Source organism: Vicia villosa, unplaced genomic scaffold (genome assembly GCF_029867415.1).
Source record: "Vicia villosa cultivar HV-30 ecotype Madison, WI unplaced genomic scaffold, Vvil1.0 ctg.000423F_1_1_3, whole genome shotgun sequence".
Lineage (NCBI taxonomy): Eukaryota > Viridiplantae > Streptophyta > Magnoliopsida > Fabales > Fabaceae > Vicia > Vicia villosa.
The window spans coordinates 87,230-111,641 of NW_026705202.1; the positions used below are offsets into that span (position 1 = coordinate 87,230).

Below are 24,412 nucleotides of genomic sequence, written 5' to 3' on the forward strand. Positions count from 1 at the left end.
CTGATACTTGTAATCTATTCATATGGGCTGAAGATGTTGGTGAAATTTCTGGAAATGAAGATCTTACCATTAGGAATTCAGAGTTTGATGTCATGGAATCTGTGGGATATATGAAGTCATTGTATGAGGATGCAAGGAAGAAGAACAAGAACTTAAAGGCCAAGTTGAAAATATTGGAATTTCATGGAAAAATAAAGATGTTGGTTCTTGTTGCGTCCTTTATGATTAATTTGTATTTTGTGTTCAAGTGTAATTACTGAGTTGTTTAGGCTTGTGAACACTTGATAATGTAGTTTGGTTATGTTCATTGTTTGATGTATTTGTTTGATGTTCTTGTTTGATGTTCTTGTTTAATGAAATACAATGTAGTTCTTGTTTCAATTTTGTTTGTTATGATACACATAAATGAAAAACCAAAGCAACTGATAACATAAGAGTGGTTCATAATACATCTTAGATTCAGTACAAAACAAAAGAGATACATCCAAAAGTGGTTCATAATACATCTTCATAATACATCTTAGATTCAGTTCAAAACAAAAGAGATACATCCAAAAGTGGTTCATAATACATCACACAAATGTTTCAAAGTAAATAACAAAACAGTAGGACAATTTTGGATCACTGAGTCATGCTTTTTTGGATGTCAGCCCATGGCTTTCTCCCACTAGCACTGCTCACAGTAGAGTCTTCATCAGGAATTTCAAGTGGATCATTTTGATCCCTTCCAGGCCCCTGTATATTTTTTGCCTTCAAAGTCCTTAGTCTATCACTCTTTCTAATTGGAGATGCAGCAAGATTGGACTTTTTCCTTGGTGATATCATTGCCTTCACCTGTTAAGACAAAAAACAGTTAACAATGGTTTATAAACACAGCACGCCAAGGTATATCACCACTTGTTACAAACTTACAGGGTCACTCATAGTTGACATAGTTGGCTTGTTGGCAGCTTTGGACACCTTTGGAGCAATGGATGGTTTGACAGGTTTTGGAACCTTGGGGCATTTCCCAATAAAGGTCTTGGGGCCAGATCTTTTACTCTTGACAGGACTAGTATCAATTCTCAATGGTGCAATATCAAGTATTTCCACAATACTTTTTCATTGCCTCAGCTGAACTGACAGTGTTTTGTGAATGAGGCACATCTTCATTGCTATGAGGCACATCATTAGCTTGCACATCATTAGCTTGATTCTCACTTACAGCTTCATTGCTAGGAGGCACATCTTCAGGTTGAACATCATTAGCTTGAACATCATTAGCTTGCACATCATTAGCTTGCACATCATTAGCTTGCACATCATTAGCTTGCACATCATTAGCTTGATTCTCACTTACAGCTTCATTGCTAGGAGGCACATCTTCAGGTTGAACATCACAAAATCGATTCTCACTTACAGCTTCATGTTGTGGCACATCATTAGCTTGCACAGAAGTTGGTGCATTTGCAGTAGACTTTGACTTCTTTGATTTCCCTCCTACATTTGCAGTAGACTTTGACTTCTTTGATTTCCCTCCTACTTGCACAGAAGCCTGCAACCAATGTAATTGTAAGAAAATCAACCAAAATAACTGTAACCAATTTAGTTCTATTACTTGCCCTTTTTTTGACTCCAGAAGTTCCCACATTAGGTGTTTGGCTTCCTTGGGTGGGTGCAACACCTGTTGGTACATCTGTTGGTACATCTCTTGGTACATCTCTTGGTACATCTCTTGGTACTTCACCAACAATAACTGCTAGCTGTTTGTTTTTCTTACAAGTCCTTTTGTTATGTCCATATTCAAAGCAAATCTTGCACCTATGACTTGTGTTAGTCCTTTGCCACCTTGTTTGACTTTCTTCATCAGCCTCTCTTCTTCTCAATTTCTTTGGTCTGCCAGGACCTCTCTTATAACTAGGTGGCAAGATTTCAGGGTCAGTGGTCTTTGGCCATTTGTTTTGGCCATTAATAGGATTGATAACTTCATTGTAACATGTTACATAGGTAGAATTATGATAACACTTGTGTACATAGTTAATGGGGTTATCTACCTTCCTATGTATGGCTGCAACAGCATGTCTACATGGGATCCCTACCAAGTCCCAAAAATTACAAGAACAGGTATGTTTTGCCAAGTCCACAACAAAACTATCTGTGAACATTACATGAGTAACCTGAAATGTTAATCTACCTCCATAAGTGGGCAGCCAACTAGCACTTTTTTCTATCTCCCTATCTAACCTTCTAAGTGGCTTAGACATAATCACTCCTTTGTAATTCTCTACCTTCTCCCTAAGAGTGGCAAACCTACCCATTAGATAGTTCCTAATCCATTCAAACATGGTAAGTATAGGTTTATCCCTTTGCATCAAAATAATAGCATTAAAAGATTCACTTAGGTTGTTCATAAGAACATCACACTTAGAGTAGAAGGGAAAGGCATGCTTACACCACTTATTCTTGGGAATAGCATTCATCCATTCATAGGCATCTGGATTTGCCTCTTTAATTTGATTCATCTTAGCCTCATGATCTTCAAAATAGGTTGCCTTTGCTGCAGCCATTATTAGATCTCTATAGAGTGTACCACCCCCAAACTTCTTCTTGAAGTTAGCATACAAATGTCTTAAGCAAAATCTGTGCTCAAATTCAGGATAGTCTTCCTCAAATACATTCACCAATCCCTGCATATAAAGACCTAAGTTAATACCTAAAATCACATATAATCACATATAAGGAAAGAAAGATTAACAAATAACACCTTTTGCTGATCAGAAATGAAGCAACGCCTATTATCAGAACCTATGTCTTCAAGAAGCAACCTCATAAACCAGCTCCAAGACTCCCTACACTCAGTCTCCACAACACCAAAGGCAAGTGGAAGATACTGATCATTAGCATCCCTACTGACAGCTATCAACAATATTCCACCATATTTGTTCTTTAAGTGACAACCATCCAATCCTATGAAAGGTCTACAACCATTCTTGAATGCTCTCTTTGTACCATCAAAGCACATGTAGCACCTTTCAAACTTAGGTGGCAAACCAGAAATGTTCAACTTAAATGTATTACCTATACATGCCCTTCTCAATTCAGCTCCATATGACCATAACATACTATACTGCTTGGCTGAGTCACCTTCAACAACCCTTCTAGCTATTTGCCTTGCTTTGAAAGCCCTACATCCAGTAATTTCTGTGGCAAACCTCAATCTAACATCAGAAACAATCTCATTCAATTTCATACCTGAATTGTTCTTCAACTTGTCCACAATTATTCTAGACACCCAATCAGCATTAGCATTCTTGTTGAAGAACTTTCTTCCACATTTGTGCTTCTGAATTAAAGTCTTAATCCTGAAAGATTCAGTTCTCAAAACTCTACTGCATAAAACAGTGTAACCACATTGTTGTTTATCCTTACAAATAACCCTGCACCTTTCCCCATCATTTTTGGCAAACTTAACTTCCCTACCATTCAACACATTATGTTCCAGTACAGCCTTTTTAAATTGCTTCAGAGATGAAAATTCCATTCCAACCTTGAACTTAAATTCCTTTCTAAGTTTTTCATCATCCCTAAACCTTATCACTGAAGGCCTACCATCATCACTATCATCATCTGCCCCACTATCAAGCTCATCTGTTAAGTATTCATCATCAATTAAATGTTCCCTTTCCATCTTTGCTGTCATCATTCCTGTATGTATCCCACCTGCACCATTTTCTACTCCACCTGCACCATTTTCTTCTCCATCCATAACTGCACCATCTTCTACTCCACCTGCACCAGAATTGTTGATCTCTTCACCTACATCTTCATCAATATCATTCATCCTCTCCTCTTCACTATCATCAAAATGTATGCCATCCAAAGAGTCTTCACTTGATTCACCATCTTCACTTTCCTCCACATTAACATTTTCTTTTTCTTTTGGCTCAGTATATATCTCAATATCAGACTTTGTCTCCTCAGCACACATAGCTAACAATGTTGCATCCTCATCATTAACAAGTGGTTTTAGATCATTTTCAAGTGAGCCATGTTCGGACTTCCACCACATTTTCACATCTTCCTTTATAAATGAAGCATCCAAAGACTTAAGTAAATCACATGCTTCAAAATATGACCAGAAATCTGGGTCCTGACCAGTTATAGCAAAAACATCGCCCCCTTCATATGTTACCCCTTCATCTCTTACAAATTTTCCTTTGGTAAAAAAGACAACCTTAAATAACCCCATTCCCTACACATTTCAAGTAAACCAATGGTATATCAGACAGTGACTTGACAACAAAATAAAACCCTAAACAATGGTATATGGCATGCAAGGAACAACCAACCCTAAACAAGATTCAAGACAGAAATCTCGCAATTATTAAACAATAGAATGAGAAAGTGGGACTTACCTTGTCGTTTTTTGGGACCGGAGCACTCAAAACCAGGAGTTGTCTGTTGGGACCACTTGAATGAAAAGGCAAAAGAAGAGGGACCACGATGAAGTATTGAGAGAGAAGAGGGACCAGAAGAAGAATAAGGGGAAAAGATAAGGGTGGATTGTCCCTTTAATAACACGCTGGATTAAAACAATTAACAAATGGTTTAAAATATTTCCACCTGTCTTGACACGTCAGCAGCCGTTAGTGGCTTTTAACGTCAGGGACCATTTTTTTAGACGGAAAATTTTGTAGGGACTGAAATTTGAAGGAAAAATTTGAAGGACTTAAAACGAAATTTGGTAATTTTATAGGGACCAAAAACTTATTTAACCCCAATTAAAACAAGGAACCAGTTTCTAACCCCAATCTAAATTGAATCAACCGTGACTATAATTTTTCAGAGCAACATTTTTTTCTTCTGTTTTTACAGGTTACGAACAAATCCTAACTTACACCATAAACAACCTGTAGATACAACAACATCATCATGAACCAAAAACTCAATCATAATATAAACACAATTACATAAAAATCAAATAAGGAGCAAAGATAATTAGAAACAGCAACATCCCAACCGTACTCCTCTCTTCGCAAAGACCACCAAATCCGACGCCGCACGGACCTCCGACGTCGTCCGCTCCAATCCCGACGAGAACCTCCGCCCCCACAGCTACCGCCGAAACCGCAACCCCTCCGATCCAAGCCTCCGGCCACCGCTGCGTCAACAACATGGCGCAACCACCATGCTTGGTCGCAAGCGCCGTCTTCACGGTAGAGATTCGATGCATTTTATTGTTGTCTGATTGTTTGTGTATTGTTTCAGATTAAAGATTTTTTTTATGAATGAGAGCAAGGAACCGAGGAAGCTAGAAGAAGGGATCTGGGATTTACTTTACGATTTCTTTTTGCATATAGAAATAACAGGTCTATTGGAAGAAACGGGAAAGACCATCAATTGGGCTTTGGACCACTTTCTATCATTTTACTTATGTTCACCCTTATCATTATTACATACCCCTATGGTTGGACTCAAGAGTTATTGGACCTCAAACAGCACAAGCCCAACGAATATCCTTTTTCCTTTGATTGCAAAAAGTCTGTACACAAAAACTAATTAATTAGGTTAGTTTCTTTTTTCATATAATTTAAGTAATTTCTAAATGATTTAACATCAGGGTTTTAACTAATTAATTAGGATTAGTTTTTTAATTAAACTCAGTTTTTTTTCTTAACTAAAATTAACTTTTAGACATTAGGATTTTTTTAATCAATTAGGGTTTTCACTAATTAATTTAGTCATTAGGGATTAATTAACTTAGAATTAGATTTTAATTTACACTAACCTAAATTTTTTAACTACTCTCGATTCTTCTTCTCCCTCTCAATTTCTCCATGATTGTCGCATGTATACTATTTTTACTGCTTTATATTTAAAATTCTAGAAATCGATGTATAGGTCGCAAGGTTATTTTTGTAATAGCTTAGGACTTTTATTTTCCGCATTTTACTTTTCGCACACTATAAACTGCTAATAATTGCTTAGATGTATGGCTAATAGGATTGCATGGAAAGACTAAAACTGAACCGTTAGCTCACTAACTTCAAAGATTAAAATATCTAAAATTAACACACTTCTTTTACTTGTGCACACACCCACCTTTAGGGTTTCCCCTCTTGGTTGCCTTTCTCGATTTAAATGGTCAAGTCCCTCGAACGTAGGGATGTCTTAGCAAGGTTGCCTCCGATTAATGTCATCATAGTCCCTTCGAGTTGCCTACGATAAAATGATGACCGTCCCTTCGAATGCTAAGACGTCCTTACATGTTGCCTTCTATGACCATCCGATGACCCTTCGATGACCCGCACATCCAATGTATAGGACTACCTACCCTCATATGGTATGGATAGTACTTACGAACTTAGAGTAGGAACTCTTAAGTGCTTGCTCACAATCAATTCAAACAAAACTTTTCACACCCCGTTTTCTAACGTTGTCTTTTTAGACATTCTCAAAATCAAATTGTTTTTCTAAACACACACGACACAAACATTTCAAAACAAACAAAGTGAGCTAAGCAACTAAGAGCCCGTAGATAACTACGGATGAAAAGGGTGCTTACACCTTCCCTTTTCATAACCTACCCCCCGAACTCAATCTCTTTTCAAAGAAGGTCTTTCCTGTTCTTTTATACCTTTCCTAATTGGATAAAATAAAAGTCGGTGGCGACTCTTGCACACCGCAGCATTTTGCTTGCGAAAATAATAAAGTCAGTTCACCGTATTACAACAATCAAATAAAACTTTCCTAATTTCATTTGAAATTAGGGGCAGACGTACTCCTGCGAGGACGGTAGAGGAATTGCCTTAACAAATCTCGTGTTCTTTATCGTTCTTACTTTTATCTTGTTTCTTTCGTTTTGTTAAATTTCCATTGTTGAGCAAAAATTGAGGTTTGGTGAATATCGATCACCAAGTGTTCGATAAAATTACTCAATCAATTTTTGGTTAAATTTTGGTATAAACGTTCATTGTGAGTAATACTCTATTAAGTGTGTATTTGACTTAATTGATAAATTCGTTAAAACGTAATTCATAATTCGCCGTTTTTCATCCGTTCGGTTTAGTACACATATCCGGTCCCCGATAACTCGATCGTTCGGAGACGATTAAGTGATTCAGGGAAGTCACGTTTCAAAAGCTAAAATTTTCTTAAGTCGGAAAAAGGTGGTCTATTCACCCCCTCTAGACCATTCCTATCGTCTATCAAAAAGTTCCCCATAGACCGTGAAAGGGATAAACATTTGTTTCTGCCAAATCTCAACCTTGCTTGGTTCAGTAGACGGTGGTTGTGGAACTAGTGGCAGGTTTGCATTATCCTCGAGGGAAAAAGCCACGTGATTGTTACCAGTAATGATGCAAGCAAGAGCATGAGCTACCATTGTAATGAAAATAATGAGGAGAAACGCTAAAAATGCGATGGTGTTCTGTTTGAGAGAGTTGTGGAAATGAGCAAATGGAAGAAGAAGGAAATAATGATTCTCTAAACAATTATTTGAAGGTAAATAGATCCGTCAATGATTGACAGGCGTCGTTTGATCCAACGATGACAAATAGGGAGTGGGAAAGTTAATGGAGTTTGGTTTCAAAACCAACACTCTAAAAACTAGGAGCCATCATGAGAAATGATGGATTGACATGGGAAATTGTTGCGTAGAAAGTGATCATGATGACGTGTGATATCATTTTGACAAGACGTGGAGTAAAAAAATACGAGAAAAGAAAATGCCCAAGTTCTTCATCGACACAATCTCTGTCGAAATTGACATTTTGGGGGCAATTTGTTGAGAAGTAATTTTCAACTAAGTGGAGTGGGTATCTTTCATCAAAAAAAGCCTATTGATTACCTCATGTGAGAGAAGTTGGGGGCTGTAGACGGAACCGGTGAGACATTTCCAAATAGCTAGTCGACCAAGACATCACTTGGGGAATTTGGTTCGACCGTTGACAAGCTTGGACAAAATGGCGGCAAGAGAAGTTTCCAACCTATGAGTCATGAAGCAGAACATGGGGGAAGTTGGGGAAAAGCTTCACATGGAATCCCAACGTAGGATGCTAGTAATCATCGACGGTTACTTTTATGTATGACCTATTTTAGCAAACTGTTGTATTCAATTTAGTGGTCACAATTTATTACATTTATAACATTAAGCTCAAAGCATCCGCGTCTAAGAGAAAAACGAGTTCACTGTTTGCAATGAATGTTTGCTTCCAATATTTTAATTCAAAGCAATTTCCAATCTTTATAATCTGAGTCTTTTGTTTTGTTTACTTACTTTCTTTTTTGCAATTATCTTGTTCTTTCGCGTTTCTTTATACCATTCGTTCTTGACCACTAATTCACATTAAAACTCAACACTAGGTCTAAGATTCTTGTAGCCGATCCTGCAAGAAACCTTTAATAAGAGGCTAGAGATTGTTCGCGAGAAACACCTGGGCCAATTCCTAAATATTTCAACATCATTTCCTGTGCATCAGGTATACTGATTCTAGAGTAATTTGATAATATTCCTATGACCGGAAGATATCGGAGTCATGAAACATCATTAGACTATATGGAGATGAAATGAAGAGGTCTCTGCGTGCCATCGCTCCATAAACGCAAACAATAAACTATTGTTAATATAACCATATCTAGTCCTGCATAAAATCTTCAGCCCACATAGCTGCAAGACATCTTGAAACCATGGTTCATCGGGCTACAACAACTATAAAACCTTCCTACTATGGCTAATACATTTCAATGTATCACGAAACTGCAAAAAAATAAATAAATACACCATCATTAGAACTTGAGAAATGAGCTAAGCTTAAATGTCGAATACAAATATGACATATCTATTGCATTTAACCTAATTTATCATACCTATAACCTATTTAGGTATTGCACGCATCTCAAATAGAAAAAAGTAAGAAAATGAGAAACTAACTAAACGTGAGAGATTGAAGATCTTTGATTGAATATAGTGGAGTAGAACTTGAGAGATGTATTAATTTTGAATGCAATGGAGTAGAAGTTGTGAGAAAGCTTGAAAATGTTAGAACAAGAGTATGCTCCCGAGCCTTATTTGCTATGTTTTGTTAACTTTGAAGAAATGAAAGAGGAAACAGAGAGGGAAAGGTCTTGGCGCGAATACTTAAGTTGAAACGTCCAAATTTCTAAGACATTGAAATTCATTTATTTAAATGTGTGTTTTTGGATTGGGCATATGTGTGGTGTGTTGATGAGGGCCTAGAGTTCAATCTCTATAATCTGACTAATCTAAAATCCGATTTTTTAACACTTGCTTTGACATGTTTTAGCGAGAGTTTATTATGTATTTAGTGCGTCTGAATTTTAAATTCTAAAATTTAGAAGTAGTTTTAGAATTTCACAAGAGTATATAAAGAGTATATAAGTAAGACATAAGATGTAATAATAATGAATTCTCAATATAATAGGTTTAGTTTTGTAAAAGGACAACAATACCCGTTAGTTTTGTGGAAGGACAACAATACCCTTAATACAAAGTATTAAAATTTTCTTTACCTCTATTGAAATTAGATTTTAAAATATATTTTAAAATTTTTTTTTTGCTACATTCAAAAATATGTTTAAATTCATGAAATTATGATAAATAATTACTATCAAATAAGTGGTTGTTTTATTAGTCATAAACATTGTAAACCCCCTTAGACACAAGTTTGATTATTGCACTTGTCATCAAATTCAAATTACATGTATTATAAAATAAATGAGAATACTTTTTAAATTTTCTATACTTTTTTTATTAAGGACTTTAAAATTAAAATTTCAAATTGTTTGAGAGGACCCTCATAATGAACTACTATTAAAACGGTAATAAATGCTATAAGTTAAAAACTAATTCTAATTAAGGAGTAATTTGACTTAGGGCCCATTTGTTTTGGTTTTTTTTAAAAATGATTTTTATAGTGTTACAAAATTTTGTGAAATTTTTTTTTATAAATAAACTTTTTATAAAAGCTTCAAATGAAAATTTTGTTTGAATAGTTATTCTTAAAATGTGATTTTAGACATTTCATCTATCTATGGGGAAAAATTTGGATATCAAAATTTCAAAAAATCACTTAATTTTGAAGCTATTTCAAATAGATTTTCATAAAAATCATTTTTGAAATACAACTTTTTGAAAAAATTGTGATTTTGACTAAATTTTGATCTTCAATAATTTATGTTTATGTTCTAGGATATCAAAATTAGTGTTTCATTTTAGAAAAAATTAATATAAAAAAACTTGTAATATTTTGAAAAACGGTTTTGGAAAATCTATTTTTAAAAATATAAAGAAAAAATCCATTTTTTTAAAGCTGAAACAAAGTGGCACTTAGCTAGTTTGTATTAAGTGATTTTTCACTAAGTTTGGTGATCACCACAAAGTGTTTGAAATTTGTAACATTATGGCCTGCCACGATTTGAAAACGAACCATGAAATTTCGTTGATGTATGTAAGCAAGGTCCTTGGAGGAAACATATCCACGTACAGGGCCGGTCCTTTGAATTTGGGTGCCCTGGGCGAATTAAAAGAGTGGTGTCCCAGAAATTGATTTTAACAATAAATACATAAGGATAAAAGAAATAATTTGATAAAAACACATTTTCATTTGATATTGTGCAAAATGAATACAAGTATGGATCTTTGAATCAATGTTTATACTACATCAAAACATAAATCACTATAAAGAGACTTATTCTTCTTCTTTTTGATCCGATCTTTTTTTCTATAAAAAAGTTTACCAAACCTTTAAAATTATTTAAATATCGTCCTCGTAGTATTTTTTATTGCAAAATCATTAATAATTTACTCATACTCAAGGTTCTTCAAAAAATTATTTTCATTTGAAATCAACGCAAGACTATTTAATCTATCTTGTGACATAGTAGGTCTCAAATAAGATTTTAATAATTTTAATACAGAAAAACTTCTTTCAGCAGATGCAACACTGATAGGAATAGTCAATATTATTCTATAAGTTATGCGTGAATTAGGAAAACAATTAAAAGTATTTAAAGAACTCAATATCATATAGCTTGATTTTGATTCAATTGTTAAAACTTTTCTAATAACTTTAAATTCTTCAAACAAAATTCCACCATCAAGATCAAGAGAATCGTCATGTTTTAAACAAGTTTCACGATGTTTACAACATGCTTTCAAGTCCCCACTAGATAATGATCTAAGCCTTTCAATACTAAACAAGAATTCAAAAATATTTTCATATGTGCTATACTGCTCAAATCGTCTATCAAGTGAATCAATCGTTTGATCTACAATATATAAGAAATAGTTATTTCGGAAAGACTCTTCAGCAGACTCAAGATTCAATTGCGTGACCTGAGACGAATTTTTATCATAGTGTTGTTTTTAGGGGATTTTCATCATAATATTAATTGATTTTATTTTAGGGGAATTAATTGATTTTATTCAACTTTATATTTTATTTATGGAAAATTACATTTTTTTTATTAATTTTGACATTGTAGTGCCCCTATAATTTTGTTATTCAGTATTTTTCAAATATAAAATTCTAGCAAGTATTTTTATATTAGGGGTAAAAACAAATTTTGGTGCCCCTAAAATTATGGGGCCCTGGGCTCCCGCCCCACGAGCCCGTGCTCAGGGCCACCCCTGTCCACGTAGCATATGGTTGTAGCTTCAACCTACTCACATTAAGTGTAATAAATCACGTCTTGATGGAACTAATACTAATAATTTTCAAAATCATTCAATAGGTTTAGTTCAAATTGTTTGTGTGCAGTGTGAACAGGACGTTTACAAGTGCAATACACGAGTTTGTTTGTAAAACTATTGTCCTTGATAATTGACCGAAGATATTTGTGAATAGACCGGGCGTTATAAATACGACATTAGGCAATGAGCATTGAGAGATATTTTTATACCTCTCAAGTTATTATGATACTCTAGAGGATACAATAATACACCGTAGAACGCAATGATATTTTGGAGGAAGAAATGATACTCCGAAGTGGGGTATAATGATACCACATGTCATAATCCACATAATTTATAAGATAGAAGGTATATAAGAAATATAATTAATAAATATGATCCTTCGTTAAAAATCTTATCATTGGAGGGGAAAAGAGTGACATCGTATTACTAAAGTAATATTTTTAGTTTTATAAATCTTACCAAGAGAATAATTTTTGGTGGGTTAAACAACATAACTCACCTTTATTTGAAGAAAAACTTAAACTACCTATAATAATGTCCCGAATTAAGTGAGTTCCACCCAGATTAAGATCGTTCCATGTCTTAGGGCCATGATCACCATTCATCTCCTCTAACTTGTAGATGAAATGAGATACTTTTTCCAACGCCCTGTAGATTCCTTCTTAGTTGGGGAAAATCTTGCTAATCTTGGTGGGTGTTACTATCTACTTAAGTACGAGGTTGCTATCTTCATCTTTGTTACAAACTCTTTTATATGCTTTACTATTCACGTGTTTCTTCTATCATATCCGTGATGCAGTTGAGACCTATCTCATTTTTTCATTTGTAAAAAATTTCACATCTCTAAATGAAGGGAAATTACGATATAAAAATGCAATAAAAAACAAAAAAATTGCTTAAGTCGATCCTTACGAACAATCATGTTTAGTAATAGAAATAGTTAAATCTTGTGGCGATTAACACCTTTGATGCAGAATGGGATGAATGATCACGAGAGTTGAATGAAGAACAACGCCTCTACTCAATCCACACGAACAAAGTTCCTTCAATCTCAATGCTAGCTGATACGAATAAAGACCTTCTATAATAAGGTGGGAGAACTGACTTTTTTGAAATATTGCGGATAGCAAGAGTCGCCACCGACTTTTATTTTATCCAATATATAGAAAGGCTAAAAGAACAGGAAAAGACCTTTTAAAAAGAGTTTGAGTTCGGGGGGTAGGTTATACAAAGGGAAGGTGTAAGCACCCTTTGTATCCATGGTTATCCATGGGCTCTTAATTGCTTAGCTCACTTTGTTTTCAAAAATGTTTGAAGTGTAGCTTGTAAATAAGCGTAGCCTTGTTTTGAATGTATTTTGTAAAAGAGGGTGTGAAAAAAGAGATTGGAATTTTGAATTTGAATTTGAATAGAGCAAGCAATCAAGAGCACCTACCCTAAGTTAGAAAAATTGTTCTTCTAGCTTTTCAGTTTGAGAAGACTATCCATACCATAAGAGGGTAGGTAGTTTTTTCATTGGATGTAAAGGGTCATCAGAGTTATCGTTCGCCATAAGACTGACCCTGCCATAAAGAGGGCAAGTAGTCTAAGGGAAGGATATAATAGTCATTTAATCTTTTAGGCAACAGGCGAGGATACCTTAGCAATGGGGACAATCATCGTTTATAAGGTAACCTCGAGGGACAAAATTGATGATGAATGAACTGAGAGCAACATTTGTTTTGCTTTAGGTATCCTCGGAATCGAGGGACTTGACTATTCAGAATCATAATTAAAGGCAACAGATAATAAGGCAGCAGACAACAAGGCAACAAGAGAGGTTACCCTAAAGGTGTGTGTGTGGCACAATCACGTGGTTAATTCAGATATTTTATCTTGTAATTAGTTATTCTAATTTAATTAACAGGCTTGCACTCCCTAGGATTACTAACCACGCAGAAAAATAAAACAGTTTAATGATTCTACGCTATTACAATAAACACCTGCGGGGAAGGGGAAATAAAGGCAGAAAAAGAATAAAGGCAAGAAAAATAAGAGGCAAGATGATTAATTCAAACGTCTCGAGCCTTCATCGAATCCTTGATCAACCCTGAAAAAGAAGAGAAAAGTTAGTGCATTGAAGATCGACAACCCTAATTTATCAAGATAAATCAGGGTTAAACAACTAGTTTAAATAAAATATGAAAGTAAATAATTCAATATTTTAAATAACCATTAAAGGTTAAGAAAATCGAAAGTTCGATTAAATATGATAATTAAATAATTATTGGATTAAATCCTAATTATTTAATTGATTAAAAGTATATGTGGAAATTTAAATGTTTAAAAAAACAAAAAAAAAACAATTATTGATTGAATTTAAAAAAATCGAGTTTTCGATAAAAAATAAATAATTATAAAATAATTATATAATTTTATGTGATAAGTTTTAATAAGAATAAAAAAACTATGATAATTAATAAAATAAAAAAAGAATGAAAATAAATAAGGAGTTGTATAATTAAAAAAAATATATAAAATACTTAGCTCTGATCCAGTGTAACATGGCTGAGGGCACATGATGTGGTCGCAAGCTCCTGGAATGTCAGATCTGGAACGAATAAGATCTGAGGGTGGAGAATCGTGGTTGCATCGTGAGTGCATGGACCGCTGGCACACTGAATCCCTCAGCAACCAAAAAACCAGCGCGCCCTTTTTGTTTCAAACGGACCAATGATGGCGTGACACGCCATCGTCTTCTTCATTGAAGAGTTTCAGAATGCGCTTTTACAGCGCTTTTTACAGAGACGCCGTAAAAAGGCCATATCTTCTACACCTGCAAAATCATAAACCCCACAAAACGAAGCAAAAATTTGGCGCACCCCCATGGATACGATCGTCCATGTGCCATGAGTTCAATGATACCTATCTTTAACCCTAATTTTGCCTAGAACAGGAAGCCCTAATTTGAAGGTCTAAACCCTAACAATGGCATCTTGTTCATACAACCATATAAATGCAATTCAATCTCCAGAAACACTCATAACATCATATAAAACACAAATATAGAATTAAAACATGTAAATGATGCATGAATTATTGAAATCAAAGGGTTTTTCAAAAACGCAAACCGTGGGTTGTTTGGAGGTGGTTCTGGGGGTGCTGCTCGTGCGTGATGATCCAAATAGCTTCAGGGAGACTTGAGGAACGTGATTGAATCAACAAAACTTCTTGCCTTGGCCTGCAACCTTGAATTCAAATTTGACCTTTCCTTGGATTTTTAAGAACTCAATTAGGGTTCTTCTTGCCAGAAAATTCGTTCCCTAGGAGTGTGGAATGATTGTGTTTATATAGTAGAAGGATTAGGTTAAATAATTTCAGAAAGAATCTTGAAAGATCATTGATTGGAAATTTTGCAAATATGGTTCATGAAATCTTTCTAATTTTGGCCAATATTTAATTCAATCACTCCAATTCCAATTTGCACGAATTTTGAATGATTAGATGGTGTCGCGGGGAAAAATCGTTTGTCCTTTTTCGGGATGAGACACCTGATGCCTTCTTTGGGCTCGAGTGCTCAAAAAATGATTTTTCTTTTGTACCGACCAAACTTTTTATTGTTTCCAAAGTAGGAAAAGGAAAAAAGCTGCAATAACCTAAAAAGTGGGGGAGAGATTCCGGGTAAGAGGGTTGGTTATACGAAGGGAAGGTATTAGCACCCAACGTATCTATAGTACTCTATAGGTTTCTTTGTTTTGTTTATTCCATTCTTGTTGTGGTGGAGGTTCTTGTGAAATAGGTGGGACCTAAGGTGTTTGTTTGATTATGCTCGCAAAGATCATCGCGATCCTCTGCATACATATCCCTTAGAGGGAATCAGAGCATCTGTAGCTCGGGGTCTACGGGTGCTAAGGTTTGAATGGTTTTTTTTTGTTTTGTTTTGCTCGCCAAGGATCGACCTTGTGCCTACGTATTCTCAAAGGGATGTTGAGAAAGTCAGAGCAATCGTAGTTCCCACTTATGCTAGTGGAAGCAAAGGAAAAGAGACAAATGTCATCTAAATGTTCGATGTATCTAATCTATATCATCACATACATCTGTTTGATTTTTGTTTGAAAATCTTTTCATTATAAGCCCTGGGCTGTGCCACTTATGGCGCTTAGAATGATAAAGATGTTTTTGTTGTTTAACCAGCCTTGTGGCAAAAACTTTCAATGAAGTCAGCCTTGTGACAAAAAGTTTTGATTAATCAGCCAGCCTTGTGGCAAAAGTTTCAATGAAGTCAGCCTTGTGACAAAAACTTTGATTAATCATCCAGTACGGTGGTAAAACAGTTTGATTGATTAGCCAGCCTTGTGGCAAAAGTTTCAATGATTGATTGATTGATTGTTTGATTGTTTGATTGTTTGTGATGATATAGATGAGATACTCCTATCATAGAGATGATAAATGTCTAATCTCCTAGGGTATTTGTTTTGGATATTGGGGATGCTTATAAGAAGCCCGTGGGTCCTTGTACGAAGCCCAAGAGGAGGCTATCCGAGGGTCCTTGCATTGTAAGCCCAAGAGGAGGCTATGGGAGGGACAATCCAGGGTCCTTGCATTGTAAGCCCAAGAGGAGGCTATGGGAGGGTCACTCGTTTGTAAAAAGCCCAAGGGGAGGCATGGTATAGTTGGTTTGAGCTCTTAGAGCGATTTCACCGGGAAACCATACTCTATGTCCTAACCTAAACTAGGGAGATTCTTTGCACGAAGCCCAATAGGAGGCTATGGGGAACCTAGTGTTGTACTAAGTTGAACAAGCATATATAACACAATCACAAGTATGAACAAGTACGAACAAACATGAACAAGTACATGAACAAATATGAACAGTTATACATATATGACAAAGTGTGTGTATATAATGGAGTTTATGAAGGAAATATACCTGTAAGCATGATCCATTTGTATACACGGGGGCTCGGGACTTATACTCGAGGAGAGGTCCACTTGAATTTATTCAAAGCTATGTAAACAGGTATTTACAAAAGGGCTTGGGACTTATACCTACATGGAGGCCCATGGTATTTTTTGGGAAGGTTTAAAGAAAACCTTCATTTTTTGGTTTGTTATTCAAAGTTAAAAAAAACAGATTGATCGAGATATGTACAAAAAGGTGTACAATGAAATACCTAATTTCATGTACAGGAATGGGTATGTACAAAAGGGGCTTGGGACTTATACCTACGTGGAGGCCCGTGTTTTATTTCATAAAACATGGTTGATTGTTTATTTACAAACGCGTCGTTTCGTCGTTTTGAAAACAGTTTGAAAAGTATGTTTTGAAAGAAGTTTATTTGTTTTGAACAAAAAGACTGTGTAAAAAGAAAAAGGAGTGGGTCTTATACTCTCTAATATTCGAGAGGCCCCACTGTTTTGAAAAACAATGGATGATTTGAAAGTGAATCGATTACTGTTGTGAAAACAGTTGATTGAGTTTTAGGCTTACCTCGAAGAATGAGAAAATGGATTTCTGAGTTTGAGGTGTTACCGTGATCTTCAAGTGATGTGCTAAGCATCCATACCAGCAGAAAAGAACGTCAGATAAGTTCACAGCTTACAGCATTCTTTGATCATCCAGTAATTGTTTACGGACTCCTACAGCAAATGGAAGACCAAACAAAACAGACAAATCCAAAAGACAACAGAGAAACAATCTCGAAGTCTTGGATAAAGTTAGAAAATTCAAGTAATATATGCAACAGTAATCAAATAAAAATTTAAATGATTATCTACACAAAATTATATGAAAATATTAAATCTTAAAAGAAAAGATATTTTTTTGTGATTTTTTCATGAAGAAAGAAAATAATTAGAAAACATAAAATTAAATATGCATCAAAGATATTTTTTTGGAGTTTTTGATTGGTTGAAGATTAATTAATAGCAAATATTCACACAATTACTAATTAATTTAACAAAATAAATTAATTATGAAGAAAAATAAAATATTTTCATGTTAAAAATTAATTAAATATTTTATCAACCTAAAAGTGAAATTAAAATGATTTTTGGATTTTTGAAAGTATTTTTAATTAATTTTGCAAAGAAAATTAAATTAGTTAAAGAAATATTTAAACCAGGATCCTGTGTGGCGAGGCTGAAGCTCTATGGTGGACTGGCGCTTTCAGGAGTATTGGATGAGAGTTTAAATGAGATCTGATGGCTCAGAGGAGAGGTACATGGCAAGTGGCGTGGAAAGCGAAGCACATGAACCTAGAACAAAACAAAACGCGCGCAGTATTTGAATGACCCAATCATACATCGCCACGCCATCATCTTCAAGCTTTCTCCGTCGTTTTAGCTCTGTAACTGTAGCTAAAGGTTTTAGCTACAGTTTTTCTCCGTGAGTAAAGGTCCTGCAAATCAAACGTTAAGGAAAACGCAATATAAATAAATTATGAGACCATGGTTCGACTTAAAATTTGCCTCTGAGTTCAAATATGCCTTTAGTTTTTCCAGATTTTGCCTAAAACGAATAATCCCAAAATTGAGCTCAAGAACCCTAAAATGGTAGATGCTTCAAACGGCCATTAAACTCAAATTAAAGCTCCAGAAATGATCAGAGCACTTAACCAAACACAAATATGAAGTTATATCTTGTTAAAGATGCAGGTATGATGGAATTCGTGTTGGTTTTTGTCTGCACCAAACGTGGCTTCTGGGTGAGTGTTCTTGAAGCTTCAAAGCTTGGAAACGATCGGGTTAGGTTCAGTGATGCTGGAGGATTGTTTTTGAGTGTTTAGATCTCACTGAATTGGCCTGTAACCTAAAATTCGAGTTTCAAGTTTTCTTGAAAAAGTTTGAATTGTGTTTAGGCTGTTTGGCTCGTGAATGGGTTCTGTTAGTATTCCAACAACTTCTAAATGGTATTTGGAAGAAGTTTGGATGACTCCTTTGGTTAGAACTTGAAAGATTGGCAATTTGGCATTCTAACCTCTTTGAAAACTTAAGAACTTGGTAAAAATGGAAGAAGTGAGAAAACAAGTTCTTGGACAAGTTTTGGAGTGATTTGCAATGAAGTGAGGCCTTCTATTTATAGGCAAAGATTATGAATTGGATTGCTTGCAAATTGAAAATGCCATGATGAATTTTGTGGAAAAAGATGGCATGGAATATTTTTCTCATAATTACAAAGCTTAACCATGGTTAAAGCTTTCAAGTGTTTCACAAATTCTTCTAAATTGATCATAAATATAAGATTCTTGCTTGCATCATTTTATTTGATCATATCTTGCATTATTGGTCATATAGTATAAGAACTTTGTGAGAAAAATGGTGAAAATTCAAGCATAATGGTCACTAATGTCAAAATTCAAAACCATGGCTACACTCCATATTTTTTCATGCTCTTGGACATTTTGGAAAGCTCATGTTGCACACTTCAAAACCCTAGTTGAAAGTTTCTTCAAGACCTTTAAGGAAGTGGGTGAAAAAGATCCATGAACTTTGAAGAAAATGAGATTTTAAGTGAAATTTTCATAAAGTTCCAACTTTGAAGCTCCATATCTCTTAAATGGTTGATCTTATGGAAAAAAATTATATGTGTCAAAGTTGTTCATTGGATCAAAATCTACAACTTTCATGTTGGAAGTTTTTTTCAGTTTGTAGGTGAAATTTTGAGTTATTCCCTTCCAAAGTTTGAAAAAAACCATGAAAAACACTTAGAAATTTTTCTAAGTATGGAAAGTCAAACTTTTGACTTTTTGATTCTTGATTGATTTTCTTGATTCTTCTTAATCAAATGACTTCTCATATCATATATTGATGATTTAAAACTTCAAAAGTCATGGTTGACCAAAATTTCCCCAAAAGTCAATGGTGATCTTGTACAGTTGACTTTTTCAGACGAATCGCGTTTCTGGAGATTTCAAATGAAACAGGCTATCCTCATCAAATGAATGGTATGAATGGATCATATTGAGGTATTGGAGGATATTGAATCATAGTTTGAGTTGGGACAACTTGTCCTGATTAAAAAGTCAGTTATTCAGTGAATTAGGTCAAAAACCCTAATTGTCGACCTGATGAAATTGATGACTGTGGATCTTGAATTGAGATGTAATTTCCATTGGATGTTGTCATAGGGATTATTTAAAGATGATTGAAACCTTTGATTGACTTCCTGGGGATTTTTAGGGTTTCCCAAATGTGATCCCTGATTTTAGTCCCTGATAGTTCAAAACCCTAATCTGATGATTTGAAATTTCACTGTTGATCAATCCTTGTGTAGGAGATGTTCTGAGCCAATAGATTAGGTCAAAATGATGCACTTGGGGTCTTGAGGTCATGTCCCAAGTCATTAGGTCAAATCCTGAGCAAAAGTCAGGGGTATGCTATCTTCAGTCAAAACCCTAATCTGGTTGATTCAAAGCCTTTGAGCTTGTTGAAATGAATCTCTGAGGACCAAATGTTCATTGTTGATGAAGATGATTCATTTGAAATGAAGGGAGAACGAAACCCTAATTGATTGTTACTTGTACTGATGAGTGATTTTCTGATCAAATCCTGCTGAGTCACAAGTAACAAACACAGGCTATGCAATTTGTTAGAGATGCAAATGATGCATATGCAATGATATGAGGTGGTATCTTAGGTCAAAAATTGGGGTATGACAGATGCCCCTATTTAAGTTTCTTCAACCTGAGACATGAAGATTGAAAATCTTCGTTTTGATAGGGTAGAAGAGACTTAAATATCAGAAGACGCGAATTTTGGACCTAAGATACCAAAATTGCGAATGATGCAAGGATGTCTTTACCGAGGGAATATCAAAAAATGACTCCACTGGGGAGAAGAGATCTGGAAGGATGTCTCAATCCGTTTTAGGAAGAGAATCCGTTTTGTCTTTACGGGAAAGCAAGTGTATGCTTCACCGGGGAATGATAGCTTTGTAAGAAAAGCTTACCTATCGACATTATCGACTATCAGCATGGGGATAGATTTGTTTAATAATACGAAGGTGAAAGGTATGAAACTGTGTTACCGACTATCAGCATGGTGATAGACTTGACAAGGTAAAAAGAGTTTCAAAGGTTCGGTTAATATTACCGACTATCAGCCTTGTGATAGACATGTTAAATAATATAACCAGAACAAAAGGTTACCGACTACCAGCCTCGTGATAGTGGTTTTGAAGACATGATCAATTATCAGTCGAGTGATAAAATGATCCTGGAGACTTTGTTAGGGAAATTACTGGTTATTCAGCCTTGTGAACAGTAATAAGGCCCTGATTGTCGAATGGTCTTCATGATTGATTTCCTTGAGAGGAAATTTTTGAAAGAAACATAAACTGCTCAGATGACGAGGCGATTGTTTATGGTTCAATTTTTTCTTGACTCTATTTGGGGAATCGGAATTTGAATCTTTTGGTAAAGACAAGGTTCTATCCATGAATGAATTGGAAAGAAACAGTCAAACAAGACTTTGTACCCAATGAGGAATGAACTCGACTGGGGATTTTCTCCTTCGTTTTGAGAGGAGAAAACTAAAGCAACCTTCTTCCACGAGGAATGATCTCAGTGGGGAACTGGAGAAAGAAGATGTTCTTTTCTGCTTATGGGTGACAACCTACTTGGAGAGATGACACGCCCGTATCTGTTTCTTTTTTTATTTTTATTTTTTGCTTTTTCTCTTTTTTTGGGATAGATATATCCTGAACAAGTGATTTTAGGCAGACATTGAAAAATGTAAGAATGCATAAATGATGCAAATATGTATGAATGATGAATGTCATGAATGTCGCATGCATGCTGACTGACAGACAATGAAGTATATACTGGAGAAGGACCGACGTCGCAATACAACCAGATACTTGGCAAATGTTTTTCAACATGTTGTAGATAGCACGGGTGATGAATGGTGTTGCATGCTTTCAACTTCTTTGGGGAAGATAAGCATCTTTTTCTCACTGAGATGGAAAAATCTTCTTTACTGGAGATGGAAAATCTTCGACACTGGGGATAGAAGACCTTCTTCACTGGGGATAGAAGAGCTTTTCCTATCATAATCCTTGATTCGTCCTATGGAGATAGCTGTTGATGTTCCTTCTGTTGTTCACAACTCAAAGGAAAGTTTCGCTTTTATTTTGAAAAAGTGAAGTAAAATTCATTTAAAACTTTTTTTCTTTTCTTTCAAAAACGAATAACACAATTAAAGCGTCATTTTGCAAGCTAAAAGAAATTAGAGATTGCAAACAAGTGGGCACAAGGCTCAAATTTATTTAATAGGATGGTAATCAGCTAAAGGCGTGATTCCATGGAGTATTTACAAAAGTTGGAAATGGTAATTATGCGGAAAAGGCTACATTGAAAGCAATAACCACTATTTCCCCTAACAACTTTGAGTTCCAACTGTGCTTGTCGCTTCAGATTGGCGATAAATTGATCGAAGATCCTTTGATGACGTACAGACTTTTCAGGTGATGAAGTATGGACTGATGCAGTTACTTTGTCATAAATCCCTAATTTTTGCCTAGATTGCCCTTTCAGATTTTCAATCTACCAGGATGAATTTTTTCTGTTTATTGTCTCTAATTTTTGCCTGGACCGCCCTTTCGGGTTTTCAGTCCACCAAGACGCTCATTTTTGCCTAAGTCGCCCTTTGCGGGTTTTCGACTTACCGAGCTGTTCTTTTGTTCTTTTTTAGACAAAGTATTTCTTGACTGCATCAGCATTCACAGGATGTGGGAGTTCATCACCATCCATGGTTGCAAGAGTCATGGCGCCGCCAGAAAATGTTCTTTTGACAACATACGGGCCTTCATAATTAGGAGACCATTTGCCCCTAGAATCTGGTTTAAAAGACAAGATCTTTTTAAGCACGAGGTCGCCTTCTCGAAGTTCACGAGGTCGAACCTTTTTGTTGAAGGCTTGTTTCATCCTTGCTTGGTATAACTGTCCATGGCATAGAGCAGTCATACGTTTTTCTTCGATTAAGTTCAACTGATCGTATCTGCTTTGACACCATTCAGCCTCTGATAACTTGGTCTCCATGAGGACTCTCATTGATGGAATTTCAACTTCTACGGGGAGCACAGCTTCCATGCCGTATACTAGAGAAAAGGGAGTTGCCCCTGTTGAAGTACGCACTGAAGTACGGTACCCATGTAAAGCAAATGGCAGCATTTCATGCCAGTCTTTGTAAGTGACGACCATTTTCTGGACAATCTTCTTAATGTTCTTGTTGGCAGCTTCGACGGCGCCGTTCATTTTTGGTCTGTAAGGAGAAGAATTATGATGCTCAATCTTGAATTCCTCACATAATTCTTTCATCATCTTGTTGTTCAAGTTTGAACCATTGTCAGTAATGATCTTGCTGGGAACACCATATCGGCAAATGATGTTATTCTTGATAAACCTCACAACCACTTGTCTTGTAACATTGGCGTAAGATGCTGCTTCGACCCATTTGGTGAAGTAATCAATTGCTACTAAGATGAAACGATGACCGTTTGAAGCTTTTGGTTCGATCATTCCAATCATGTCGATACCCCACATGGAGAAAGGCCATGGAGATGAGAGAACGTTGAGTAGAGTCGGTGGCACATGGATCTTATCTGCGTAGATCTGGCACTTGTGACATCTCTTCACGTGTTTACAACAATCAGATTCCATTGTCAACCAATAGTATCCTGCCCTTAAGATCTTTTTGGACATTGCATGCCCGTTTGAATGAGTTCCAAAGGACCCTTCATGCACTTCATGCATTAACATATCTGCTTCGTGTCTATCCACGCATCTGAGCAAAACCATGTCGAAATTTCTTTTGTATAGCACATCTTCATTCAGGAAGAAACTGCCAGAAAGTCTCCTTAGAGTTTTCTTATCTTTGTTTGATGCCCCAAGCGGGTACTCTTGAGTTTGAAGGAAGCGTTTGATGTCGTGGAACCACGGTTTATCATCGATGACTGCTTCAGTTGCAAACACATAGGCGGGCCTTTCAAGGCGCGTGATTCTTACTTTAGGCACATCATTCCAGTGACTGACTTTGAACATGGAAGATAGAGTAGCCAAGGCGTCTGCCATTCGATTCTGATCTCGAGGTATATGATGCAATTCAACCTTGTTGAAGAAAGTCAACAGACGTCTTGCATAATCTCTGTAAGGAATCAAGCCAGGGTGGTAAGTTTCCCACTTGTCTTTGATTTGGTTGATCACGAGAGCGGAATCTCCATATATGTCTAGGATCTTGATCCTTAAATCAATGGCTTCTTCGAGACCCATGATACAAGCTTCGTATTCTGCGATGTTGTTGGTACAATCAAATAGCAGTCTGGCGGAGAACGGGATATGAGTACCCTTGGGAGTGATGATGATTGCCCCAATTCCATTGCCAAAAGCGTTTACTGCTCCATCGAAAATTAGGCCCCATCTTGATCCAGGCTCAGGACCTTCTTCAGGTAACGGTTCGTCACAATCTTTCATCTTCAAGTACAAGATATCTTCGTCAGGAAAGTCAAACTTGAGAGATTGATATTCATTAATTGGTTGATGCGCCAAATGATCGGCGAGAATGCTTCCTTTGACCGCTTTTTGAGCACGGTATTCAATGTCATATTCGGATAACAACATTTGCCATCGGGCAATCCTTCCTGTTAAGGCAGGCTTTTCAAAGACGTACTTGATCGGATCCATTTTGGAGATTAACCAAGTAGTATTGTTGATCATGTATTGGCGGAGACGTTTTGAAGCC

General features: G+C 35.9%; 1 protein-coding gene across 2 annotated transcripts; it reads right to left on the bottom strand.

Annotated features, from left to right (window-relative positions):
* Window positions 1–424: 424 nt before the first annotated feature.
* LOC131628146 (uncharacterized) lies at window positions 425–5,364 on the bottom strand. 2 transcript variants are annotated; one of them, XM_058899014.1, is made up of 5 exons: window positions 4,395–5,363; window positions 2,744–4,231; window positions 2,432–2,666; window positions 913–1,534; window positions 425–834 (listed from the first exon to the last, which is right to left on the bottom strand). In XM_058899014.1, exons 2-4 carry the CDS (start codon window positions 4,226–4,228, stop codon window positions 1,422–1,424), a joined length of 1,833 nt encoding a protein of 610 aa, XP_058754997.1. In that variant the 5' UTR covers window positions 4,229–4,231; window positions 4,395–5,363; the 3' UTR covers window positions 425–834; window positions 913–1,421. The 2 variants fall into 2 exon arrangements, with proteins under 2 accessions (XP_058754997.1, XP_058754996.1); XM_058899013.1 differs by having other exon boundaries at window positions 913–2,666; window positions 4,395–5,364.
* Window positions 5,365–24,412: the final 19,048 nt, after the last annotated feature.

What these genes read in the sequence shown, in the direction of transcription:
- LOC131628146 (XM_058899013.1), bottom strand. Translation starts at nt 4,228, where the DNA reads ATGGGGTTATTTAAGGTTGTCTTTTTTACCAAAGGAAAATTTGTAAGA. An exon ending in TCATTTCTGATCAGCAAAAG is followed by an intron (nt 2,667 to 2,743) that starts GTGTTATTTGTT and finishes CTTTATATGCAG; the next exon opens with GGATTGGTGAATGTATTTGA.